Source organism: Rhizophagus irregularis, chromosome 3, assembly GCF_026210795.1.
Source record: "Rhizophagus irregularis chromosome 3, complete sequence".
NCBI classification, from domain to species: Eukaryota; Fungi; Glomeromycota; class Glomeromycetes; order Glomerales; family Glomeraceae; genus Rhizophagus; species Rhizophagus irregularis.
The window spans coordinates 4,561,676-4,585,332 of NC_089431.1; the positions used below are offsets into that span (position 1 = coordinate 4,561,676).

Sequence of the window (23,657 nt, forward strand, 5' to 3'; positions counted from 1 at the left end):
TCATAGACCTTCTTGATTACTAAGCCCTGGCTAACATAATACTGGAGATTTCTATAATGAACTACATATTCATCCTTATCAAATAGGTTAGGGATGAGCTTATCTGTGGGTGTGTATCGTTGTCCTGAGCGTGCTATTATTTCCTGCTGCTTTTTACTAAGCCATTCCTTCTTAACCTTCATTCGTTCTGGTGCAAGGGGGTAATCTGTGTGTTGTGAATGGAGGGCTTGAGGGTACTCCAGTTTAACTTTAAGGATATATCCTTCAGAAGAATCGTCTGGTATTTCATTACTTTCTATTTGCCTTTGAATGTTAGATAACTCGTTTTCCTCCTTTATCCAGTGGAAGTTACCTGTAGGTAAGTATTGCAACATGGCCCATCCATATAGGTTATTTGCGTCTAAGTATAGAATAGATGACTTGGGCTTATCTGCGGTCCATTTACCTTCTCCCATACCTGGATTATTTGCACGAGCATATCGTTTACTTACCATAGAGATTCCACCACGTAATCCTTGTTCTACCATCATGTACATGTCCTGGTCAGTTATAAGATCCAATCTTTGCCCTGTCATTAAGAATAGTGCATCCCATGCGAAGCCTGGTGTTGAATAATACCAGAGAGGATCTAACCCATATTTTTTCAAGGCCATTTCTCGGAAATTCTGAAATATATCGGCTAGTAGGAGGACGTCAGTTTTGAGATAAATGTCATGATAATCTTGCATTGTTTTACATCCTGCTTTTTCCCATACATACTGTGCATATTCATATTCTTTATCACTAATGTGGGTTTCATTAAGTTTGCTATAAAATGCTCCTTTAGGTGGTAAACTAGTTTTCTCAAACTTTTTCCAGTCATCCATGTATTCATACGGGTAGACACCTTTTTTAAGATAAATCTCGAGTAATTCAGGTGGTATTTGACTTCGTGTTATCTTAAAGTTTTCGGGATGTGCAAAGCATCTACCTGCATCAATTCGCCATAAGTGTTGTGGATTACTACATTCTTGTGCTCTACATTTTTCTGCACCTAGATTGGATGCTAATTTGTCGAGACTTGATTTCATGAATTGTAAGCTGTCTATAAATCGGAGGGAACCTAACTTGAATGCCATATACTTTTCCATGTTATAAGGGATAGGATCAATATCATCCTCACATTCCATTGCACCAATTCCTTGCATAATTATGTGTCCATCATATCCTGATAAATTGTGAAAGATTACTGGGATATGCATTTCACGAGGTTTTATGGATAAGTCAAGATTACATCCTCTATGTGCTGCACCTCGATACCTTCCTGTAATATGGCAGTGGTCTCTTACTTTATTTCCATTTAAGGGGTTACGACATATCCAGCAGTTTATTGCATTATCATAACTTGCTTGCTCTTGGGTTGTTAACGGCATCATTTCCATTGGGTTTCTGAATTCATTACGGATTGCTTCAGCCTCATTTAGCATTTCGATTACAAATTTTTGTGCTGCATTTTCTCCTGTAAATATCTTCTGTGATTCACTTACACCATCATATCTTACCTTAATATACGAGTATGAGCAGGGGATTTGCTCTTGTACTTTCTTGGTTTTCTTATCTTTGTCTTCATCTGTGGGTGGTATGTCCATTACTAGGGCTTCAAAGTCTGCAACAAAGTAATATGGGACTTGCATGCGGCGTTTCCAGTTCTTGAATTCATATATATCATTTCCTTTCTTTACTGATGGCATTCGGTCTGCTTGTGGGGTTTTCTTTAATCCTCGACATATTGCTACATGTTTGTCATGGATTTCTTGTTGATGTGTGAAGTGGGAGATACACCATCGGCAGACAAATGTTGCATGTCCATCTTTTGTACGTTTATTTACTAAACGGCTCATATTCTTAATCCAGCAATAGTGCTGCTTTTCCCCGTTACTGATAAGTACTAAATCTATTATTTTACGGCCCTCTGCATCATCCCTATCGGTAACATATATTGGGCATAGGCGGTGGTCACGCCATTCACAAATGCAGAGGGCAATAGTTGGGTTCTGTCGCTCAAATCTTCTTAGAATTACCTCATCAGCTTGTACTGGAAATTCGATACCTTCAAAGTTTAACTCATTTACATACTCCTTATACTTGGAAATTCTTTCTGCGTTCTTTTCTACTGGATGTAATGCTGCTAGGATTGCCCACTGGAAGCATTTGTCATCATCATTAGCTGGATTTACTACTCCCTTTTTCGTGGCAAGATCTTTTGGGAGTGGTATATGTCCTGCTCCTGTGGGTGGTTGAAATTGCGAGATTTCTATAAATATTTTTTCTACACGATAAAATTCCCAACCTGATCCGTAATTTACATAGTCTTCTACTTTCTGCATGATTCTTGCTAATGCAAAGTTAAATGTACCATTAATATCTGTTGATGGTAGGATTGGCATATTGCGAGTTTTAAATGGTATGTTATATCTGTAGATATACTCTACTCCATCATCTTCACTAAAGTTACCATCTCCGAATAATCCCTCAAGGTAAGAATCTAAACGTCTTATTGTGGCAAATATTCCAATTCTTACTTTTATTGATCCCAATCGATTTCTTTCATCCTGAAGAATATTCTGGATTGTTTGACTGTGTGCTGTAAGAAATGAAGCATAGTCATGCTCTCCAGGTGTTCCTATAGCAATATCAGCCGTAAAGTTTGAGTCTGTTAACTCCTTTCCTATACGTACCTGATCACGATGTTCAAAGACTACCTCATAATGTGGGTCTGGATCAATTTGCATCATGCGGGTTATCTCTTCATTGGTTACCGCCGCTTGTGCTTCACAGATTTGGCGGATCTCATCCTCATATTCCTGCAATTTTGCATTTGAGCGGGGATATGGGATGGACTTGACAGGTACCTGCTTGAGTTCAGCTAGAACTGATCGGGTGACTTGTCTGTGTTGGGCACTTCTTGCTTGATGTGTTGACATCTTGTAAACTTTTTATACTCCTCTTTTATTCAATTACATTTTTTCTGAAAATAAAATTAATTGTTCGCCTACCCTATGAGGGTAAAAAAAGAGGGAGACAGATTAGTACTGTCTTCCTAAACTATTCCTCACCATCTGAGTCATCGGGATTGTCATCCGAGTCACTGAGCACATCCTCGTCCTGATGTATACTCTATCCTTAAGTAACTTATAGTTGTAAGCTACAACGGCGAATAGCTTCTTTTACCATAATATGCTCTACTGCAGCATTTGTTCTCTCTTTACAAGCCTTTTGATATGCCTTCCATTCAAGTTCACGGAGGTCACGATTTCTATTACCCTCCTCCTCTGATCGACCAAGAGCATCATTTGCTTTTTCCTTCTTTTCTACTGCTTTGTCGTATGCCTCCTCGGCTTCTTTATGCCGCTTCCAGAGTATTCGTTCAGCTTCGGCTCTCCAGATTGGGCTGACTTCTAGAAGATGTGTCCCGAAATTTCTACTTGGAATGTATTCCAGGATATGGCCCACAAGTTCGGGGATTACTGATACTGCGTACGGGGTTTGGTGGCTTTTTAGAATCTCTCTATTGATAGCCATAAGATCAGAGACTGTGCAGCCAAAGATTGTTGCTAACTTTTCTGCGGTATATACCATGTTATGTACTATTTATCTGTATAGTTACTTGGTACCTACCTTTTATTCAATTACATTTTTTCTCGGTATAAGGGTAATTGCTTGCCTTGCTATTCCGCTCTATTGACTCCATGGCTGGTTTCCTGGATGGGTTAATATTCCTTACCTTTTTTGGCTCCGTTGGCTTTGAAATCCTATTTCTTGTTCGGTTAATTTTTTCAGATTGTATGGTGGTAATAGAGTTGTATGGTGGTAATAAAACTATATGATGGTAACTAGATTATATGAAAAGTGGTAGGTGGATTATATGGTGGTAATTAAAATTATATGATGGTGGTAACTAGATTATATAAAGTGGTAGTTAAATTATAGTAAAAGTGGTAGGTGGATTATATGATGGTAATTAAGTTATATGATGGTGGTAATTAGATTATATAAAGTGGTAGTATTTTAGATTATATGGTGGGAGTGAGCCAGAATTGGGGTTTTCATACTACTTTGTATATCGATTCCTTTTCTTTGGGTACTAACTGATATACCACGTGTCTTTCTTATTAATTCATTAGTAGCTTCCTCCTCTCTTCTTGCTGTATTCACTGCATCATTTAAATTTGCTGGGTTTTGTCTTCTGACTTGATATCCCAATGTTGGTGTTAATCCTTCGATATAATTATCCACTTGTAATTCATCATCTAATGCATGGCCTCTGGTAGCTATCCTTAATATTTGTCTAAACCTTATCGTATATGCCTCAACATTTTCATTTACTCCTTGTGTTATTTTCCTTAATTCTAACATTTTCCTTTTTCTAACATCTTCCCTGGTAAATCTTTGTTTAATCCTATGTTTTAAATCATTATCATTATCGTTATCTTGCCAATTTACCAAATGACCATTGTTTGCTTCCTTCTTTTCATTATACCATTGTGCTGCTGCACCTTTCAAACAGGTAGCTGCCATTGCTGCTTGTCTAGCTCCATTTACTCCTGCTGCTTTTCCTATAGCAGTAAATGCTGTTTCAAATTGTCTTACCCAATCGTTTATGTCTTCTTCTTCCCTTCCATAAAATTGTGGCATACTAATTATTCCTCCAGCTACATTTCCTGCATCCTCAATTGCATTTGCTAATGGGTTGGCTGCGACTAATCCAGCCCAATTACCTCCTATATCATGTCCTGTTGCTGCTAGTAAAGCCGCTCTAAAATCTTCCCTTACTTCAGCTCTTGTTGCTCCCATAATTATTGGTACTATTGGTAGAATTGGTGGTATCGGTGGTGTTAAAGGTGTTTCAAATAAATTTTCTATATTATAATCAGATATTTCACTTTTATCCTCAGAGTTTGATTCTGAACTTTCACTTGAGTCAAAACCAGGTCTATTTATAATGTTTTCTTCATAAGGTTCTTCAAAATTTTCATTGTTATCGGTATCATTTGGATTTAAAATTTCTCCGTCTTTTCCAGATCCATCTGATTCTTTTTCAGATCCATCAGATTTTTCATTATCAGATTCATTTCCACTACTTTCACTATCCTCAATTCCAGCTTGCTGTTTTAGAAATTTATCTAATATTCGCCTTAAATTTTTCTCCATTTCATTTTTATTTCCTTGGAATATTTCAATAAATTCTTGATCCAATATTTCTCCATCAGTATATCCCATACTGATTAACCTCAATAACTCTCCATTAGTTATTCCTATTTTATTATCATCACATATTTGTTTTAATCTTTTAACCCTGATATCAATTTCATTTTCGTCATTTTCACAATCCCTACACTTGGTTTTCCTTCGTCAAATTTATTGTTTATCCATCTTATTCCACATTCATCACAAAATGTGGTATTTTCATTTATCCATTCATATAATTTTATCCTTAATTCTTTGTCATTCGTATCAATTTCCTGGAGATATTTTTCCATAAATTCCGTTGTTAATATTATACTATTGCTTATCCTGAATTCTCTTATTCTCCCTATTTCTGACACATTTAATTCGTACCCTAGTTTTTCTAAGTCGTCCTTTAATTCTAATAATACTTCTTGTTCACAATTTTTACATTGTCCAATGTCTGCTATCATATCAGGTAACTTTCTATTCCTACAATTTCCACATATTAATGTTTCTTTTGCTAACCATTCATTTATTTCATCTTTTAATTTTTCATCACTTAGTCCCATTAATTCGAAAAATGTACCTAAAAAGTCCTCTGTTAATATCAATTCTATCCTTATCCTTAGGTCCCACATTCTTTGTATATCTTTGTCGGTGAACCTTCCACCCATTTCTTCAATTTTCTTTTTAATGATTCCACTGTCCATTCGACATCATCCTCTATTTTTATTTCATAATGTATACTACCATCACTGTCCTCTAATTCATAACTTTCAGGACTATCACTTTCTGGGTCCTCAGGTTCCCTTGTAAATTGTTTGGTGTCAATAAATCTTTGTAACACTTTCTGTATCAATCTTTCCCAATCTTGTTGTTTTGGTTCTTCCTTTCCTAATGAGTTTCTGTAAACAATTGTATTCGTTAAATCAATTACTTTTCCTATATTTTCAGTTATGGTTTCTTCCATGTATAATAATTTCCTGAATATTACTATTGTTTCTGGTGTCGCATGGATTACTTCCACCCCAAATTCTAATATTGAACCGTACCATTCCCAAAATTTTTGAAATCTATTTTCAACATCCCAATCTTCCAAAATATATCCATGTTCCATTATTTCTGGACATCCAATTAACCGGTCAAATACTTCATTTTCTAAATTTCCTTCAATACAATCCCTTACAATTACTACAATTATTATCCTTAAACCTTTTTCTTTCATTTTTGGTTGTTGTCTGTACCTTATTGATTCAATTATTCTATCTACTATATTCCTACATTTTCCTTTATGTATTGTATCCTCCCTTTCTCTATTGTCCATACTTAATAAATTCAATAATTCTTTATGTGTTACATTATTGTACATTAGTATTGTATCCTCGAATTTAAATAAAACATCCCAAAATTTCTTGAATGCTGCTGATACTTCTCTTTCTATTGGGTTACATATTTCACATGCTAAACATTCCTCTGGTTCTATCACTCCTAGGTCATGTTCTTGTTTATGGTTTATATATTCAGCGTTCCAAACATGGTACCATTCCATTTTTAATAAAATTCTCTAAAAATTTTCACGTCTTTTACTTTTTATCCTTCTTTTATATTTTATTTGACCTATACTGGGCTTGCCTTTACCTCATTTGTTCATTACTGAGTATGGTAGTTTACAGGTTTGTACAAATAAATTTATATTCCATACAATTTTTCATCCTAAGATTTGGATGTGTTTCCATATTTGATTTATCTCTTTCCTGTAATCTTCTCATATTTGTCCAGCAAATATTATTTTTAATAAAAATTTTTAATCATGATTTTTCTTGGGTACCCTCACAGAATTGTTTTTGAAAGTTCACACAGAACTATTCTCAATTGATCACACAGAATACCTCAATTGAGTTCACACAGAAAAAGCTCACACAGAACTATTCTCAATTGATCACACAGAAAACCTCAATTGAGTTCACACAGAATTACCCTACCATCGTATTTATAGTGTCGGTTTTTGGGTACACTTTTTATCCTTAACTTAACTTCAATTATTTATAAAAATTATTTTTAATCCTTAATTCATGGAACTTATTTACAATATTCTATTAAAACCCCTTCTAACTTGATTAGCCTCGCATTTCCCTTGATAATCAATTACTACCATACATATTTGGTTCATATGTATGAAAATTATTATAATAATAATTTTTCATTGACTTATCAGCCGGTGGTCAAGTTAGATCAAAAATTTAATTTTTAACATTATCTCTTTATACATTTATGGTCATACTCACCCAAATTAATACCTTTTACCTTGGTAACCATTATTTTCACGTATCCTTTAAAATATTTAACTTTATTTTATTAAAATTTAACGTTAATACACCTTAAATTCTTTTTTTTTTTTTAACCAAGACTTAGAACTTTTAATTTTATAATTCCTTAACTTCGTCGATCCTTTATTTGTAACTTCTAATGATCACGTGGGGGTGATCATTTTCTTTTCTCAGAGATCCTGTACTTATAACCTGTAGTGATCATGTGAGGATGATCACTTTTCCTTTCTCGGAGCATGCACTACTTGTAACACCTGAGCCCATAGAGAAATATGTTTGCCACCTCAGGTATTAACAAAATGACTCTTTATTAATAATATAAATAAATACAATAATATGCTTGGTTTAATAACATTAAACAACAAAATAAATAATTCATAACAAAATTCGTCCAATTTCTCCCTTTTCCAAAAGTTGATCTTCACGCCCTTTTATGTTTGTTTTTGTGTAACTGAATTCATAATTTCGATTCATGGATTTAAATTATTAAAGTATTTCCATTGTTTTAAAGTATTTCCATTATCTTAAAGTATTTCCATTATCTTAATTTTGTATCCATTTGATCATCATGAACTCCTGAATTATGATTTATAATATTAACGTAGTGATCAACAAATTAATCACTTGACACCTCAGATCACTTGATTTCATCCAATTTAGTATCTTTCGGATCTTCATTTATCCTTAAATCTCGTGACTAATAGTTTAAGGTCATCACGGACCAATTATCCTCGATTCTCATGACTAATAGTTTAACGACTTTTCGGTCCAATTAAAATAAAAATAAAAATAAGTTAAAATTTTATACACTAAGACTAAATGTAATACTGCGCCCCACAATTAATAAATTTACTAGGTATACTACGGCATTACAACAGTAGTAAAAATGATTCGATAAACTGGATCATGTGATCATTAACCAATAAAATTAAAGTAACGTGATGTGGTAAATCTTAATTTTGGCCAGAATTATAAAAATCTTAATTCCGGCCGAAGTTATATATCACTTATATATTCAATTAAAAATATTTTATATTCATTTTCATGACCTCTATGACTTAAAACTAAGATAAAAAATTAAAATATAGTGTATATTGATTTTATTAGCATGAATTTTTTTAAAAAAATTCAGTATAATAGATTTTCAATATATCAAAATTTTTTCGCTATACCGGATATCCTGATAAACTGGATATTTTTAGTGGAACCAGTAGATCCGGTTTATCGAATTTCACTGTGACTACGTTGATTGTATGAATCGTAATAATTAGATATGGGTCAGCCGAACCTAATAGGGCATTTTAAAAAGGCGACATTTATGTCAAACCTATAGAAAGGGAGATAGGATAGCGTTTTACATCTAAAATGTGAATAACATAACAAAATGAACTTAATAACATTTGGAAAATTGTCTTCTCTTTTTAACAATCATAAAAATCATGTAATTCCGGAATGTTAAATTTTATTTGAAGATCTTAAAAAATCAAAAGGAATATTTTATTTTCACACCTGGTCGTATTCATAATCACAACAACCACCTCTTGTTAATAAATAAAATAATAATTTTTTGAACTATAAAATTGTACAAACCCTAATAACTTACACACAACTTCCTGGCAAATTATTTAATCTATTATTTATTCATGTATCTGAAAAACTTCATATTCTTCTATAGAAAATTTATCTCCTGTTTCTCTGATCTGTTTTTCATAAGATTCCTTTTGACAATAACTAAGAGCATTTTCATTAAAAGAAATATCACCTTGACACCCTCCATATATTATAAGGTCATTAATACCAAATGATGGTCCGTAATAGTGCCAATAATTTATAGCATGTTTTACATTTCCTACTCGACTAATAAGACAGTTTTCAATATTATTTTTATCCACAAAAGAGAAAATAAAACTATCCTTTGTAGTACCATAACTACCCCTCAAACTATAATTATTTTTCCATTCAATCGGATTATACCCTCCAAGAATTTCATTGCTGTCTACTACTTTAATAATCGTTACAGTACGAGATTGATTATCACAAATTTCATGAAACCTTTGAGTTGTAAATCCATCACGAGAACCACGAAGAATTAATTTAAATTTATATGAATTTTTTAATTCATCTGTAATCTTTAATTTATCAATCCATTTCGAGATTAATTCAGCATGTTGAATTGTAATAATATTTGAATCAATACCCTTAGTATTTAATTCTTTAATAATCTGTGGTTCTGATTTTTTCCTTGGTACATAATCATGATCCAAAAAATATTTGACTAAATTTTCACACATCTCATCAGGAATAATCTTTTTATACGGATATACCTCATTTAGGAATTCTCTAGAAGTAAATTCAGTAAATTTAATTAAAGGAATAAAATGTTGTAAAGCATTTTTTAAAACATTAAAATCATCATTTGAATAACTTGAAGGATCTGACGAAAGTCCAGGATTTTTTGCAATACCCCATTTAAGTACATACTCCCAAACTTGAACTTCCCTCATTTTAACTTTATCATGCTGAATAAGAGAGATTAAAGCTTTTTCTGGAATCGAAGTAAAATTAGATGAATTGAAAATTTTTTCTGGTTGTTTAGAAATTAACTCTGTGCAAAACTTTTGAAGATCCAAAAAAGAATTATTTTCGAAGCTCGTTTGATATATCAAGTTAAAATTTTGTTCCATCCAACTTGTTTTGTTTTTAATTAAAAATGATTGTAAATGAGGGATTAGTTCTCGAATACTTAGTTCATTAGCAGCAACCAAGATTTTAATAATATCTAAGATATCATATTCTATTAAATAAATTCTTCCACCATAAATATACCTAAATAAAATAATACGTTAATAAAAAAAATTTTTTATTGATTTATTAATAACAATTAGTTTAATTCTTTTTTACCTTAAAATTATTTGGAAAATTTCAGGTAAGATATTCGGCAATTTAATATGTGCTACAGTTCCATCATTTTTCCTTTTATTAGTTGATAAAATTCTTCTCAAATAAGGAGAACGATAATTTAATATAACCATATGAGCACGAAAAATTTTTACGTGAGGGTCTTTACCAACTTCAATTGTAATATCATAATATTCTTCGTCGTCTAAAATTTCAAGGAAATTTTGAGATAATTTTGGTAAAAATTCATTATCTGCCATTATATTTGTCAAAAATGAAGAGGAAAATAAAGAGAGCACAAGAATATTGCCAATCCTAATTTGTGAAATGGGTTCAACCTTTATATTGCAGATCTGGAAGTTGTAACACAATATTAATTGATTGGATCGGTTAATTTGCAATTTTGCATGTTTAAAACCCGGTTAATAACTACTGACGTCAAAGTTAATTTCACCGATCATGATAAATGTCATATTTTTGTTATAGTACTTTCCATACTTGTTATTAAAGAAATAATATTTGGTCAACAATAATTGGTGGAGCGATTGAAAAAATTTGTTGTTATGAAATTTTCAGTTTAATAAATTAAAATAAACTTAAAATTACAGTGGGTAAATTAATAAATTTATATAAATGTATTGTTATTAAAAGAAAAAAAAATATCAAGAAAAAAATAAATAAATAATAATTCACAAACTCATTCATAAAACATATAATTTGTAGTTAAAATAAATGTTTTGAATGATTAAAGGGATAAAAGCTATAATTTTTATTTCATTTTAAACATTAAAGATTTTTTGATTATTACCCGAAGGCCGAAGCAAAGCGGAGGAATATCTATAATTTTAGTTTGTCTCCTAAAAACGTCTTCCTCAAATCACTATTGTTTCCTTTTTTGAATAATTTCTTCATCGTGTTATTTCCTTTTTGAAACCTTGAAAAAATCAACGAATGATAATAATTTTTTTTAAAAAAAAATTTTAAACAGTTTCCATTTCAATTAGTCTTTTTTCTTCTGCTATTCGTTCTTTTATTCTTTACAGTTTTTTATATCAATTTGTTTTTTACAATTAATACAATAAAGGCAAATTGTTGATTGAACGTAGTCATGTGCATACTGCGACCTTCAATTTGATAATGGACTTTCCATATTTTAATTATATTTTACAGGAATTGAAACTTTATTGGCATGTTATCAATAATATTAATAAGTTATAAATCATATATAGCACATTTACTATGGTTATGACGTGATTTTACGCTTTTTACGTGTCTTTAAATATTAAACAATATGTATAATTAACATTATTTTATAACTACATTTTTATAGATGAAAAAACATTGTTATGCTTGGCGTATAAGTTTTTTTAAATGATTTAAAAATAAACTTTATTTTAAAATTAAATATATATCTTATACATTGCCCTGATCCTGATTTACATTTGAAAAAAAAGAGTTTTTTCTTTGTTGTTATAACTAAGTAAATTAATAATAAATCAATCGACTATAAAATAATAAAATACAATTAGTTAATTATACTTTTAATCTTCTAAATATTTAATGAATAGAAATTTTGTCAAATTTACTATATTATTTTACATACATGTTGAAAATCGCTTTTAATTAATCAAATTATTGACATTCTCAATATCAATTTTTGTGAAAATAGATGGGTTCCTGGGTATTTGGTTCTCTTAAACAACACTTACACCATCTACAGATACAACCACCATCACACCAACACTGACAAGCACATCTATAACCCATGTAATAACATCCACAACCATTAACGACAAGAGCATTTGATTTGACATATATTTCGACACCTTTATTGTAAGATGATGTGCAAAAAGAGCTTTGAATGGGTGATTCTTGAAATGCAATTGAGGACAAAAAATACGAAGATGATTACAGAAAGATACTGTGAAGATACATTTTGGCTTTGATTTCGAAAAGATTGTTAAATCTTACGTGACAGAATTGCATCTTCTTAGAGGAATATTTATTTATACTCGTATTATTGGTCAAACCCTGTATTATTAATTTTTCATCACCTATTAACTTTTATTATGTGTTGTTTTATGATCTTCAGTTGAAAGTAAAAAAGTAAGATTTTTCTTTTGAACACGTCCTTATCCTTGATTTTTTTCTTTGTTCTATAGCTTTGTTTAATCTAGCTTACAGTATTTACTGTAAGAATCTCGCTACATGATCGGCAATTTAAGCGTGTGGGTTTGACTAAACCAAAAAAATATAAGATTGAACCTCATTGTCGACCTAATTGGGAATTTATTAGATCAAATTGACGCGAAGTTGAGTTTTGATAATTCACACACACCATCAGGTTATGGGAATTTCATCCAAACTAGAATAAACAAATAATTATTAATACAAACGCATTAGACTTTTAAAGATAATTTACGCCAATTACAATATTTTCGAGATTTTCCCATAAAACGAATAATTTTGATTTTGGATTGCAGGATTCAAGTATAGTTACAAAATTACAAAAGTTCCCTTCATATCTACATGTATGTATCCATTTCTAACTAAGGAAAATAAAAAAGGGGGAGTCAACAGATTAATTTACGATTTTACGATTTTATTTCTCCATGTTTTTATTACTTCATAAAATAAATCGACTATTTAAAATGGATTTCATTGTGGGAAATTCCAAAATCCTAATATTATTTTTTATTATTACATAATTCTGGCAAAAAATCTTGGCGTTGAACGCTCTTTGAATACTAAAAATAATTGTTATTGTTCCAGTTCAGATGAAACTTAATCAAGATCGATGATAAGTCACTTGAATAAATCCTAATAAAGCCACTCCAACCCAAATTTTATCGTTTAGCATAACATTCTTCACAAACTAAGAATTTTTATATTCTTTTTTATTCTATATCTCTTGATAATAATAATAATGGCTGAGTATAAATTTTTACCAAAATTATCTCAAAATTTGCTCGAAATTTTGGATGATGATGAATATTATGATATTATAATTGAAGTTGGTAATGACCCTGACGTAAAAATATTTCGCGCTCACATGGTTATTTTAAATTATCGTTCTCCATATTTGAGAAGAATTTTATCAACTAATAAAAAGAAAAATGATGGAACTTTATCACATATCAAATTACCAAATATTTTACCTGAAATTTTTCAAATAATTATAAGGTAAGAAATGACAAACTAATTGTTATAAAAAAAGATTATTATTTTGTAAAAAAAAAAAAAAGTTTTTTTAATTAACGTATTATTTATTATTACATTCTAAGATATATTTATGGAGGAAAAATTTCTTTAGTAGAATATGATATTTTAGATATCATCAAGATCTTGGTTGCTGCTAATGAACTAGGTCTTCAGGAATTAATTTCCCATTTACAATCATTTTTAATGGAAAACAAAAACAACTGGATAGAACAAAATTTTAATCTATTTTACAAGATAAGCTTTGAAAATGAGGATCTCTAAAAGTTTTGCACAGAGTTAATATTTAAACATTCAGAAAAAATTTTCAATTTATCTGATTTTACTTCGATTCCAGAAAAAGCTTTAATCTCTCTTATTCAACATGATAATTATCAAATGAGGGAAGTTCAAATTTGGGAACATGTACTTAAATGGGGTATTTCTCAAAATCCTGGACTTTCATCGGATACTTCACATTATTCTAATGAAGATTTTAATGCTTTAAAAAGTACTTTGCAACAATTTATCCCTTTTATAAAATTCTTTAATTTAACCTCAAAAGAATTTTTGAAAAATGTGTTTCCTTATAGAGAAATTCTACCCAATGAGTTATATATTGATTTATTAAAACTATTTTTGAATAATAATCATAAACCATCAAATAAAAAAGTTATTGATTCTAAAATAATTACAACTCAACATGCTGAATTAATCTCAAAATGGATTGATAAATTAGAGATCACAGATGAGTTGAAAAATTCATATAAATTCAAATTAATTCTTCGTGGATCTCAGGATGGATTTACGGCTAAACGATTTCATGAAGTATGTGATAATCGATCTCGTACTGTAGCAATAATTAAAGTGAAAGACAGCAATGAAATTCTTGGAGGATATAATCCGATTGAATGGAAAAGTGAGAATAAAAATACTAAGAATAATATTAGTAATTATCATGGTACTACTGGAGATAGTTTTATTTTCTCTTTTATGAATAAAGAAAATATCAAAAATCATATAATTAGTCGAGTAAAGAATGAAAAATTCGCTATAAATTATTGAGATAAATACGGTCCATCATTTGGTAATGGAGACCTTATGATATTTGAAGGGAATATAGATAAAAGTTCTTTTAATAATAAGACAAGTTATTGTTGTAAAAATTCTTATGAAAATCATATAAGAAAGGCGAAAGAAGATTTTTCTGTAGGAGAATATGAGATATTTCAGATCATAAATGAATAATTAGTTTGTCAAGAAGTTGTGTATAAAATATTAAATTTTAGTACCACTATAAACTTCAAAGAAACTATTCTATATTGGGACATAAATATTTATATCACCTTATTATAAATAAAGATTTAAACATATCGATATAGTAATAAAACTTGTGAAACAGTAATCACGGGATCTTAAATAGTAAACGATTTATGGATAATGAAGTTGTCAGATACTTAGTTATGATAATATATACACAAATTTAAAAAGCATAAACAAATAAAAATTTCCAAAGAAAAGACAACTTTGTAGTGTTGTAATTTTCTTAATTTATACGATGAAAATAATTTGCATTTTTTTAACTTTTTTTATATTAACCTGCTATCTGAAAACAGGTTTAACATTATATATATATATTGTTCTTAAAGCATGAACCATTAAAACATCATCTACCAAAGTAAAAGATCGGATTTTATTTTTGAATTAATAAATAAAAATGGATCGGCATGACGCAAAATGTTGCAAAATAACTTTAAATGAAATTTCTATCTAATATTTCATCTGTAGTTATTGCAAAAAATATTTTTATTATAATCATAACGCTTGTTTTTAACTTGTTTTATAAATTATAATAACATGTCACTATTTATGAATGAAATTATCCTTCATATAAAGGTGACCTGAATCATTTTCTCATATTTGAGTGTGTCGACTGTGTCGTCAACAATGAATTTTATAATCTTGTGACCGTATTGATGATAATTTTTAATTTCGTTAATTTTGTTGGTTTAATTATCACTAAATATATTTATTAATATTTATTATTTAGATATTAATAGAAAATACGTTGTGAACGATGAACGAATGATGGAAATTATAGCCTGTTATCAATTCATATATTAATAGTTATCAATGATTTTCACGGCGCAACCTTGAAATAACTATTACTATTATGATCATAAAACTATTAATATACCTTTTTAACTAACAATAGACTTTTATTCCAATAATAATAGACTTTTTATAATAATAATAATTTTTTTTTATCCATCCTCGTGAGAATTTCAAGAAAAAAAAATTTTTAAATTATTATATTGTCATCTAACCGATATTATTATAATAAAATAATAAAAAACCTATTTTTTTTAAGTTATTTCTGTAAGATTATTTTATGGCCGTGCCGTTGAATTATCCAGTAAAAACAAAATCTATTTTAAGAGAGAATATTTTTTATAAATTTATCATCTGATATAATCTTCAACTGAGGATAGTGAAGTATTTATAAATATAGTTCGTGATTAATAAATTTGATTTAAAAAAATTATTAAAATCAAACTGCGCCCAATAATTGATAACCGATTCCGATTAATTATCCGTTATGTGCTACAAAAGATCTGCAATATAAGAAAACTGAACCCATTTCACGAATTAAGGATTGGCAAAATTCTTTCTTTATTTTAACATTGACAATAATGGCAACGAATAAATTTTTAACAAAATTATCACAAAATTTACTCGATATTTTGGATGATGATGAATATTATGACATTACAATTGAAGTTGGTAATGACCCTGACGTAAAAATTTTTCGTGCTCATATGGTTATTTTAAATTATCGTTCTCCTTATTTGAGAAGAATTTTATCAACTAATAAAAAGAAAAATGATGGAACTTTAACGCATATTAAATTACCGAATATTTTACCTGAAATTTTTCAAATAATTTTAAGGTAAGAAATAACAAACTAAATTATTATATAAAAGTCATTATTTTTGTAAAAAAAAAAAATTTTTTTAGTTAACGTATTATTATTACATTCTAGATATATTTATGGCGGAAGAATTTCTCTAGTAATATATAATATTTTAGATATTGTTAAAATCTTGGTTGCCGCTAATGAACTAAGTCTTCAAGAATTAATTCCTCATATTCAATCGTTTTTGATTGAAAACAAAGAAAATTGGATAGAACAAAATTTTAACCTAATATACCAGACGAGCTTTGAAAATAATAATTTCTTGGATCTCCAAAAGTTTTGCACAGAGTTAATATCTAAACATCCAGAAAAAATTTTCAATTCGTCTGATTTTGCTTCGACTCCAGAAAAAGCTTTAATTTCTCTTATTCAACATGATAATCATCAAATGACTGAAGTTCAAGTTTGGGAGCATGTACTTAAATGGGGTTTTGCTCAAAATCCTGGGCTTTCTTCGGATCCTTCATATTATTCAAATGACGATTTTAATGCTTTAAAAAATACTTTGCAACAATGTATTCCTTTTATGAAATTCTTTGATTTAACCCCAAGAGAATTCTTGAAAAATGTGTTTCCTTATAGGAAAATCCTACCCAATGAGTTATATGTAGAATTATTAAAACTATTTTTGGATAACGATTATAGGCCATCAACGAAAAAAATAGTCGATTCCAAAAATCAACATCCAACTAAAAAAATAGTCGATTCCAAAATAATTAAAAATCAATATCCATACAAAAAGATTAAATACTTTGACAATCCAAATAATAAGTCAGAACCGCAATTAGCTAAAAGTTCTAAAAACATAGATTCAATAATTATTACAATTCAACATGCTGAATTAATCTCAAAATGGATTGATAGATTAGAGAACACAGATGAGTTGAAAAATTCATATAAATTCAAGTTAATTCTTCGTGGATCTCGGGATGGATTCACAGCTGAACGATTTCATGAAATATGTGATGATCAATCTAATACTGTAACGATTATTAAAGTGAAAGACACTAATGAAATTCTTGGAGGATATAATCCGATTAAATGGAAATCTGATAATGGATATGGAATTACTGATGATAGTTTTATATTCTCTTTTGATAAAACAAGAGTAGAAAGTTACATTTTGAGTCGAGTAAAGAATGAAAATTATGCTATAAATTATTGGCACCATTACGGACCATCATTTGGTGGTGGAGATCTTATAATTTATGAAGGTCGTGAAGGTGAAGTTTCTTTTAGCAATAAAACTAGTTACTGTTACTATGAAGATTCTTATGAAAAACAAATCAGAAAGACAAAAGAATATTTTTCTGTAGAAGAATATGAAGTATTTCAAATTATAAATAATAATTGATAAAATGGATTGAAAAAAAAAATAAATAATACTATAGTGTGACATAAATATAATAAATTATTATTTGGCGTATTAATTCTCATTTGAAGATAAATACTTGTAAGTATTAGTTATTCCAAATTTGTTAAATTAATTGTTTACGTAATTTGAAAATAAACAAACGTATATAGAAAATTATAAAGGTCAAGTTGTAGCGATTAAATTGAGTAGAGCATTAATAAAATATTGATAATAATGTAATATAAATTCATAATTTTCATGTAATATTTTTGGTATAATTTCTATCAATAAAATGGAATACTAGGTGAAATATAATGTCAGTAAAATGTCCTATCAGACAAAAAATCAGCAACCGTTAACCGAATTACAATACCGGTGTAACACCTGAGCCCATAGAGAATTATGTTTGCCACCTCAGGTATTAACAAAATTACTCTTTATTAATAATATAAATAAATACAATAATATGCTTGGTTTAATAACATTAAATAACAAAATAAATAATTCATAACAAAATTCGTCTAATTTTCTCTCTCTGTCCTTTCCAAAAGGTGATCTTCACGCCCTTTTATGTTTGTTTTTGTGTAACTAAATTCATAATTTCGATTCATGGATTTAAATTATTAAAGCATTTCCATTGTTTTAAAGTATTTCCATTATCTTAATTTTGTATCCATTTGATCATCATAAACACCTGAATTATGATTTATAATATTAACGTAGTGATCAACAAATTAATCACTTGACACCTCAGATCACTTGATTTCATTCAATTTAGTATCTTTCGGATCCTCATTTATCCTTAAATCTCGTGACTAATAGTTTAAGGTCATCACGGACCAATTATCCTTGATTCTCATGACTAATAGTTTAACGACTTTTCGGTCCAATTAAAATAAAAATAAAAATAAGTTAAAATTTTATACACTAAGACTAAATGTAATACTGCGCCTCACAATTAATAAATTTACTAGATATACTACGGCATTACAACTATCCCCCGCATAAAAATTTAATGCCCACATTAAATTTATTCTAAGAATCGAACTCGTGTCTCGAAGTGGTAGGTGCGAATTATACCACTAAATCAAACATGCATTGTCACTTGACTCAGCTGCGTTTTAAATATTCCTTTTTGCTGCGTCTACATCTGCGGTTTATCATGTGTTTGTTAAGTCTACGGTTTTCCTGTACCGGATTTCACTTCGGTCTTTCTTAGGAAATTTTCATTAGTTTTTCCTATTTTCGAAAATTATTTTTATGTCATGTGATTTTATTTCACATGATTATAAATTATCTTTATTTTTCTAAGTCCATTGATGATAGTTATCATTTACTCATCGGTGTATGGTAAGTCTTTAATAATTCTCCATTTACAGGTATCTTCTTGATGACACCTTTAATATTTTTAATTCTATAAGCTCCATTCGGTAGTATTTCATGAATGTAAAATGGTCCCAACCATTTTGATTCCAATTTTCCAGATAATTGTTGTGCTTTGGCTTTATCATAAAGTAGTATTTTATCTCCAATTCCAAAGGTATGTTCTTTAATTATTTTTCTGTCATGATACTCTTTTTGTTTTATTTGAGATTTTAATATTTGTTCTTTGGCTCCATATCGGATTTTTGGTAATTCTTCTAATAATCCAACTATTCTGTCACTTAGGTTGATTCCTTTGATATCTTCATCCATTATTGTCCGTACGTTTCTTCCATATGTTAGATAAAATGGTCGAATTTTTGTTGAACTGTGCTTTCTATTTCTGTAGGCGAATAATATGGGTGCTATCTTTTGATCCCAATCATCCTTAGTTGATAATTTTGCTAATGCTTGACCTAATGTTCGATTGAATCTTTCAACCAATCCATTTGTCTCCGGATGATAACTTGTAGAAAAATTCCATTTAATTTTGAATTTTTCCATTAATTCTTTAATCATTTCATTATTAAAATGACTTCCTCTATCACTCAATATTTTCATTGGGCATCCATGTCTACAAATGATGTCTTCATAAATAAATTTTGATACCTCTTTAGCAGTTGCTTCTTTTACCGCTTTGGCTTCTGGCCATTTTGTAAAATAATCCATTGCTACTATGATGTATTTATTACCATTTGCTGTCATGTTCAATGGTCCAACAAAGTCAATCCCGATTTGATACCATGGTTCTACTACTTTAATTGGGTGTAATTCATTTTTCCCTTGTGGTTTTCCTCTTCTTTGACATTCATCACATGTCCTTACATATCTTTCAACATCATTCAGCATATTTTCCCAATAATATTTATCTTTTAAATTATCATAAGTACTTTTGATTCCCATATGTGCCGATAATTCATGACTGTGAGCTAAATATAGTGCTCCCATCTTTTCAAAGTCTTCTATTATTCTGATGTTTTTACCATTTTTCACAATATGCTTTTTACCATCAGTTACTCTGATGTTATCCTTAATCTCAACATTTTTAACCTCTATTGGTGGTTTATCTCCATCTAATTCTATTATTTTATTATATACTCTTTCCCAATCTGTGTCATTATTTGATATTTTAATATTAGCATATTTTTCTCCTTCGTAAATATCTTGACATTCTTTAAATGATTTCACCATCTCCATATATCTTTCTTCATTTAACAATGGGTATGATGTTTTATGTCTTTGATCCTTTTTCGAATATTCTCTACCTTTGTAATTTTCCCAACATTTTTCATTTTCTAAAAATATCACTATTGATTCATCAATTATCCTTTTATTTCTAAATATTTCCTTTTCCAGTAAGTGGTTCTCATATCTTGATATGTATCCTCTATCAAATGATGGTGTCTGTTGATAAAAGTACTCACTATAAGGACTTTTATCCAATATTAACCAATCCTCATTATCATGTTCTTCCATTCTCCTGTTGATTTGTTCAACAACTTCCTTCCTGAATTCCCATTCTATACCTTTCTTTGGTATTTTATACTTATCATTGTCCTCTCTTCTCCTTTTAAAGGTGTTAAACCTCACACTTTGTCCTACTTTTTCAAATTCTTTTATAAGTTTATTTACGATGAATGTTTTTCCAGTACCATCAACTCCACATATGATTATTATTTTAGGTCCCATTTTATTTTTGAAAAGTAACTCTTTTACCCATCTATTTATATTATTCTTGATAAGGCATCTGCATTTTTATTTTCTTTTCCTGGTCTATGGGTTATTTCAAAATCATACTGTTCCAATTCCATGACCCATCTTGATCTCTTTCCTTTTGGTACTTTTGCAGTCATTAATCCCTTCAAAGCTGCATGGTCTGTTACTACCTCAAATTTTCTATTGATCAAGTATTTATGGAAATGTTGTATTCCCCATACAATTGCATAACATTCTTGTTCGGTTATTGGCCATCTTTGTTCTGTCCTGTTTAAACTTTTACTGGCATATTCTATTACATATTCTTGACCTTTATCATCTTTTTGAGCTAACACTGCCCCTAATCCTATTCCTGAAGCATCTGTAATTAATATAAATTTCCTTAACCAATCTGGTTGTCTTAACACCGGTTCTTCGGTTAATTTCCTTTTTAATATTTCTAATGCTTCATGTTGTTTGATGCCCCATTCAAACTTTTCATCTTTTCTCAATAAAGATGTTATTGGTTTTACTATTTTTGAAAAATCTTTAATAAATTTTCTATAATACGTACATAACCCTAATATTGACCTTACACCTTTTATATTTATAGGTGCTGTTAATTTTTGTATCTTTTCAACCTTTCCTGGACTTGGTTTTAATCCATTTTTACCAACTACATGTCCTAAAAATTCTATTTCTGTTTTTCCAAATATACATTTCTTTAATTTTAGTATTAAACTGGCTTCCTTTAATTTTTCTAACACTAACTTTATGTGTTTTAGGTGGTCTTCAAAATTTTCCGAATATATCATTATATCATCAATGTATACTATCACAAATTCATTTAGGTACTCCTTTAATACTTTATCCATTAACCTTTGAAAACTTGCAGGCGCATTTGTTAACCCAAATGGCATGACATTATATTCATATAATCCTGCTGAGCATATGAATGCTGTTTTCTCAATATCTTCCTCAGCCATTTCTATCTGATTAAACCCTGATGCTAAATCTAGACTGGTAAACCATTTTCCTGAACTTATCCTTTCTAATTGTTCATCAATCCTCGGTAATGGATATGCATCTGTTATTGTAACTTTATTTAATTTTCTATAGTCGATGCAAAATCTATAATTTCCTGACTTTTTCCCTGCTAGAGTCACTGGTGAAGACCATGGACTTCTAGATTCTCTAATTTTTCCCATTTTTAACATCTCGTCAACCTCTTTTCTGATGAATTTACCTTTTTCATCATTTTCTTTGTACCTCTTTTGGGCTATTGGTTCAGTACCCACTTTTAATCTGATTTCATGTTTTACTAGGTTTGTCCTATTATATTTTTCACCATCGTACTCAAATATATCCTTATATTTTTCTACTAATACCTTTAATTTACCTTTTTGTTCATTGGTTATGTCCCCTACTTTAAATTTTTCAGTAAATTTTTCATGGTCACTTTTGTGCTTCTTTATCGTCTCTTCAGTATCATTCTGACCAAGACTTATACTTTAAAATTTTCATCTTCCTGACCTTCATGGTCATCTTCATATATGTTATACAATTCATCCTGGTATAATTCTTCTAATATTTCCTCTTCATCAAATGTTTCTTCAAACCCTTTAATGGTCCTTTGTGTGTATTTTACTGGTATATCCATAGTTTCATCATTCATTCTAATTATTATTGTTTTATCTGTGTAATCTATATTTGCTTTGAACATATCTAATACTCCATTTCCTAACACAATTTCGTTTTTTCCTGAATCAATTACTTCAACCTTAATGGGTATTTCCTTATCCCCAAATTGTATGTATATTGTCGTGGTACCCCTAGATGCTAATTTATCCTCATTTATCATCACACATCTTACTGTACTTGGTTCCTCAATTTTTAGGTCCATTTCATCCATTATCTGACTAGTTATTACATTTACTGCTGCTCCTGTATCAAACATTACGTCCTTTAATTCTTGGTTTATTATTAATTTACCCCTTAATGCAGTTAAGTGTTCTGCCTCAATGTTGTTCATTGATTCTTGTAGTCAATCCGTTTGTGGATACCTTCTCATACCATCATAATATATTTTTCTTTGTTCTGGGCTCATATCTATAATTTGTGAAAAAGTTGCATTTGCTCTGGTACTTTTCATATCCTCTAATACGTTATATTTTGGTATATTTCTTTGAAATGCGCTTGTCCTATGAATACCTTCAACACGTTCATTTTTACATTGTTTTGCATAGTGACCTCTTCGTCCACAATTTCCACATGTATTATTATTTCTCCTTGCTTCTTGTGCTTTCCTCAGACTTTCATCAGTGAATCCTCTTTTTGGTAATGCTGCTGCCTTTTCCTCTTGGCTTGCATATTTATCATTCCTTCTTCGTGTTTGTTCTTGGTCAATCTCCATATCTATATCTCGATTACTTGACCTATTTTTTATGTTACTTCTCGTTTGTCTTTCACCAGTATAAAAATCTTGATCAACATGGTTAAATGTTACATCATTATCTTGGTAATACGGGTCATCATAACTATATCCTTGGTCATAATTATCCTGATAATCCTGACTATC

At 29.7% G+C, this 23,657-nt stretch overlaps 4 protein-coding genes across 4 annotated transcripts; 2 read left to right on the forward strand and 2 right to left on the reverse strand.

The window, feature by feature from the left end:
* Positions 1–3,171: 3,171 nt before the first annotated feature.
* OCT59_021120 (uncharacterized protein) lies at positions 3,172–3,561 on the reverse strand (the record flags this gene model as incomplete). The annotated part of the gene is made up of 1 exon (XM_066149638.1): positions 3,172–3,561. One exon carries the CDS (start codon positions 3,559–3,561, stop codon positions 3,172–3,174), a length of 390 nt encoding a protein of 129 aa, XP_065990526.1.
* Positions 3,562–8,953: 5,392 nt separating this feature from the next.
* OCT59_021121 (uncharacterized protein) lies at positions 8,954–10,744 on the reverse strand. The gene is made up of 2 exons (XM_066149639.1): positions 10,437–10,744; positions 8,954–10,361 (listed from the first exon to the last, which is right to left on the reverse strand). The coding sequence occupies exons 1-2, from the start codon at positions 10,691–10,693 to the stop codon at positions 9,173–9,175; spliced, it is 1,446 nt and encodes a 481-aa protein (XP_065990527.1). The 5' UTR covers positions 10,694–10,744; the 3' UTR covers positions 8,954–9,172.
* Positions 10,745–13,359: 2,615 nt separating this feature from the next.
* Positions 13,360–14,696, forward strand: OCT59_021122 (uncharacterized protein; the record flags this gene model as incomplete). Its single annotated transcript, XM_025323146.2, has 3 exons — positions 13,360–13,616; positions 13,718–13,800; positions 13,990–14,696. 3 exons carry the CDS (start codon positions 13,360–13,362, stop codon positions 14,694–14,696), a joined length of 1,047 nt encoding a protein of 348 aa, XP_025164328.2.
* Positions 14,697–16,289: 1,593 nt separating this feature from the next.
* On the forward strand, positions 16,290–17,962 carry OCT59_021123 (uncharacterized protein; the record flags this gene model as incomplete). The annotated part of the gene is made up of 2 exons (XM_066149640.1): positions 16,290–16,581; positions 16,675–17,962. Exons 1-2 carry the CDS (start codon positions 16,325–16,327, stop codon positions 17,960–17,962), a joined length of 1,545 nt encoding a protein of 514 aa, XP_065990528.1. The 5' UTR covers positions 16,290–16,324.
* Between the last annotated feature and the right edge of the window lie 5,695 nt (positions 17,963–23,657).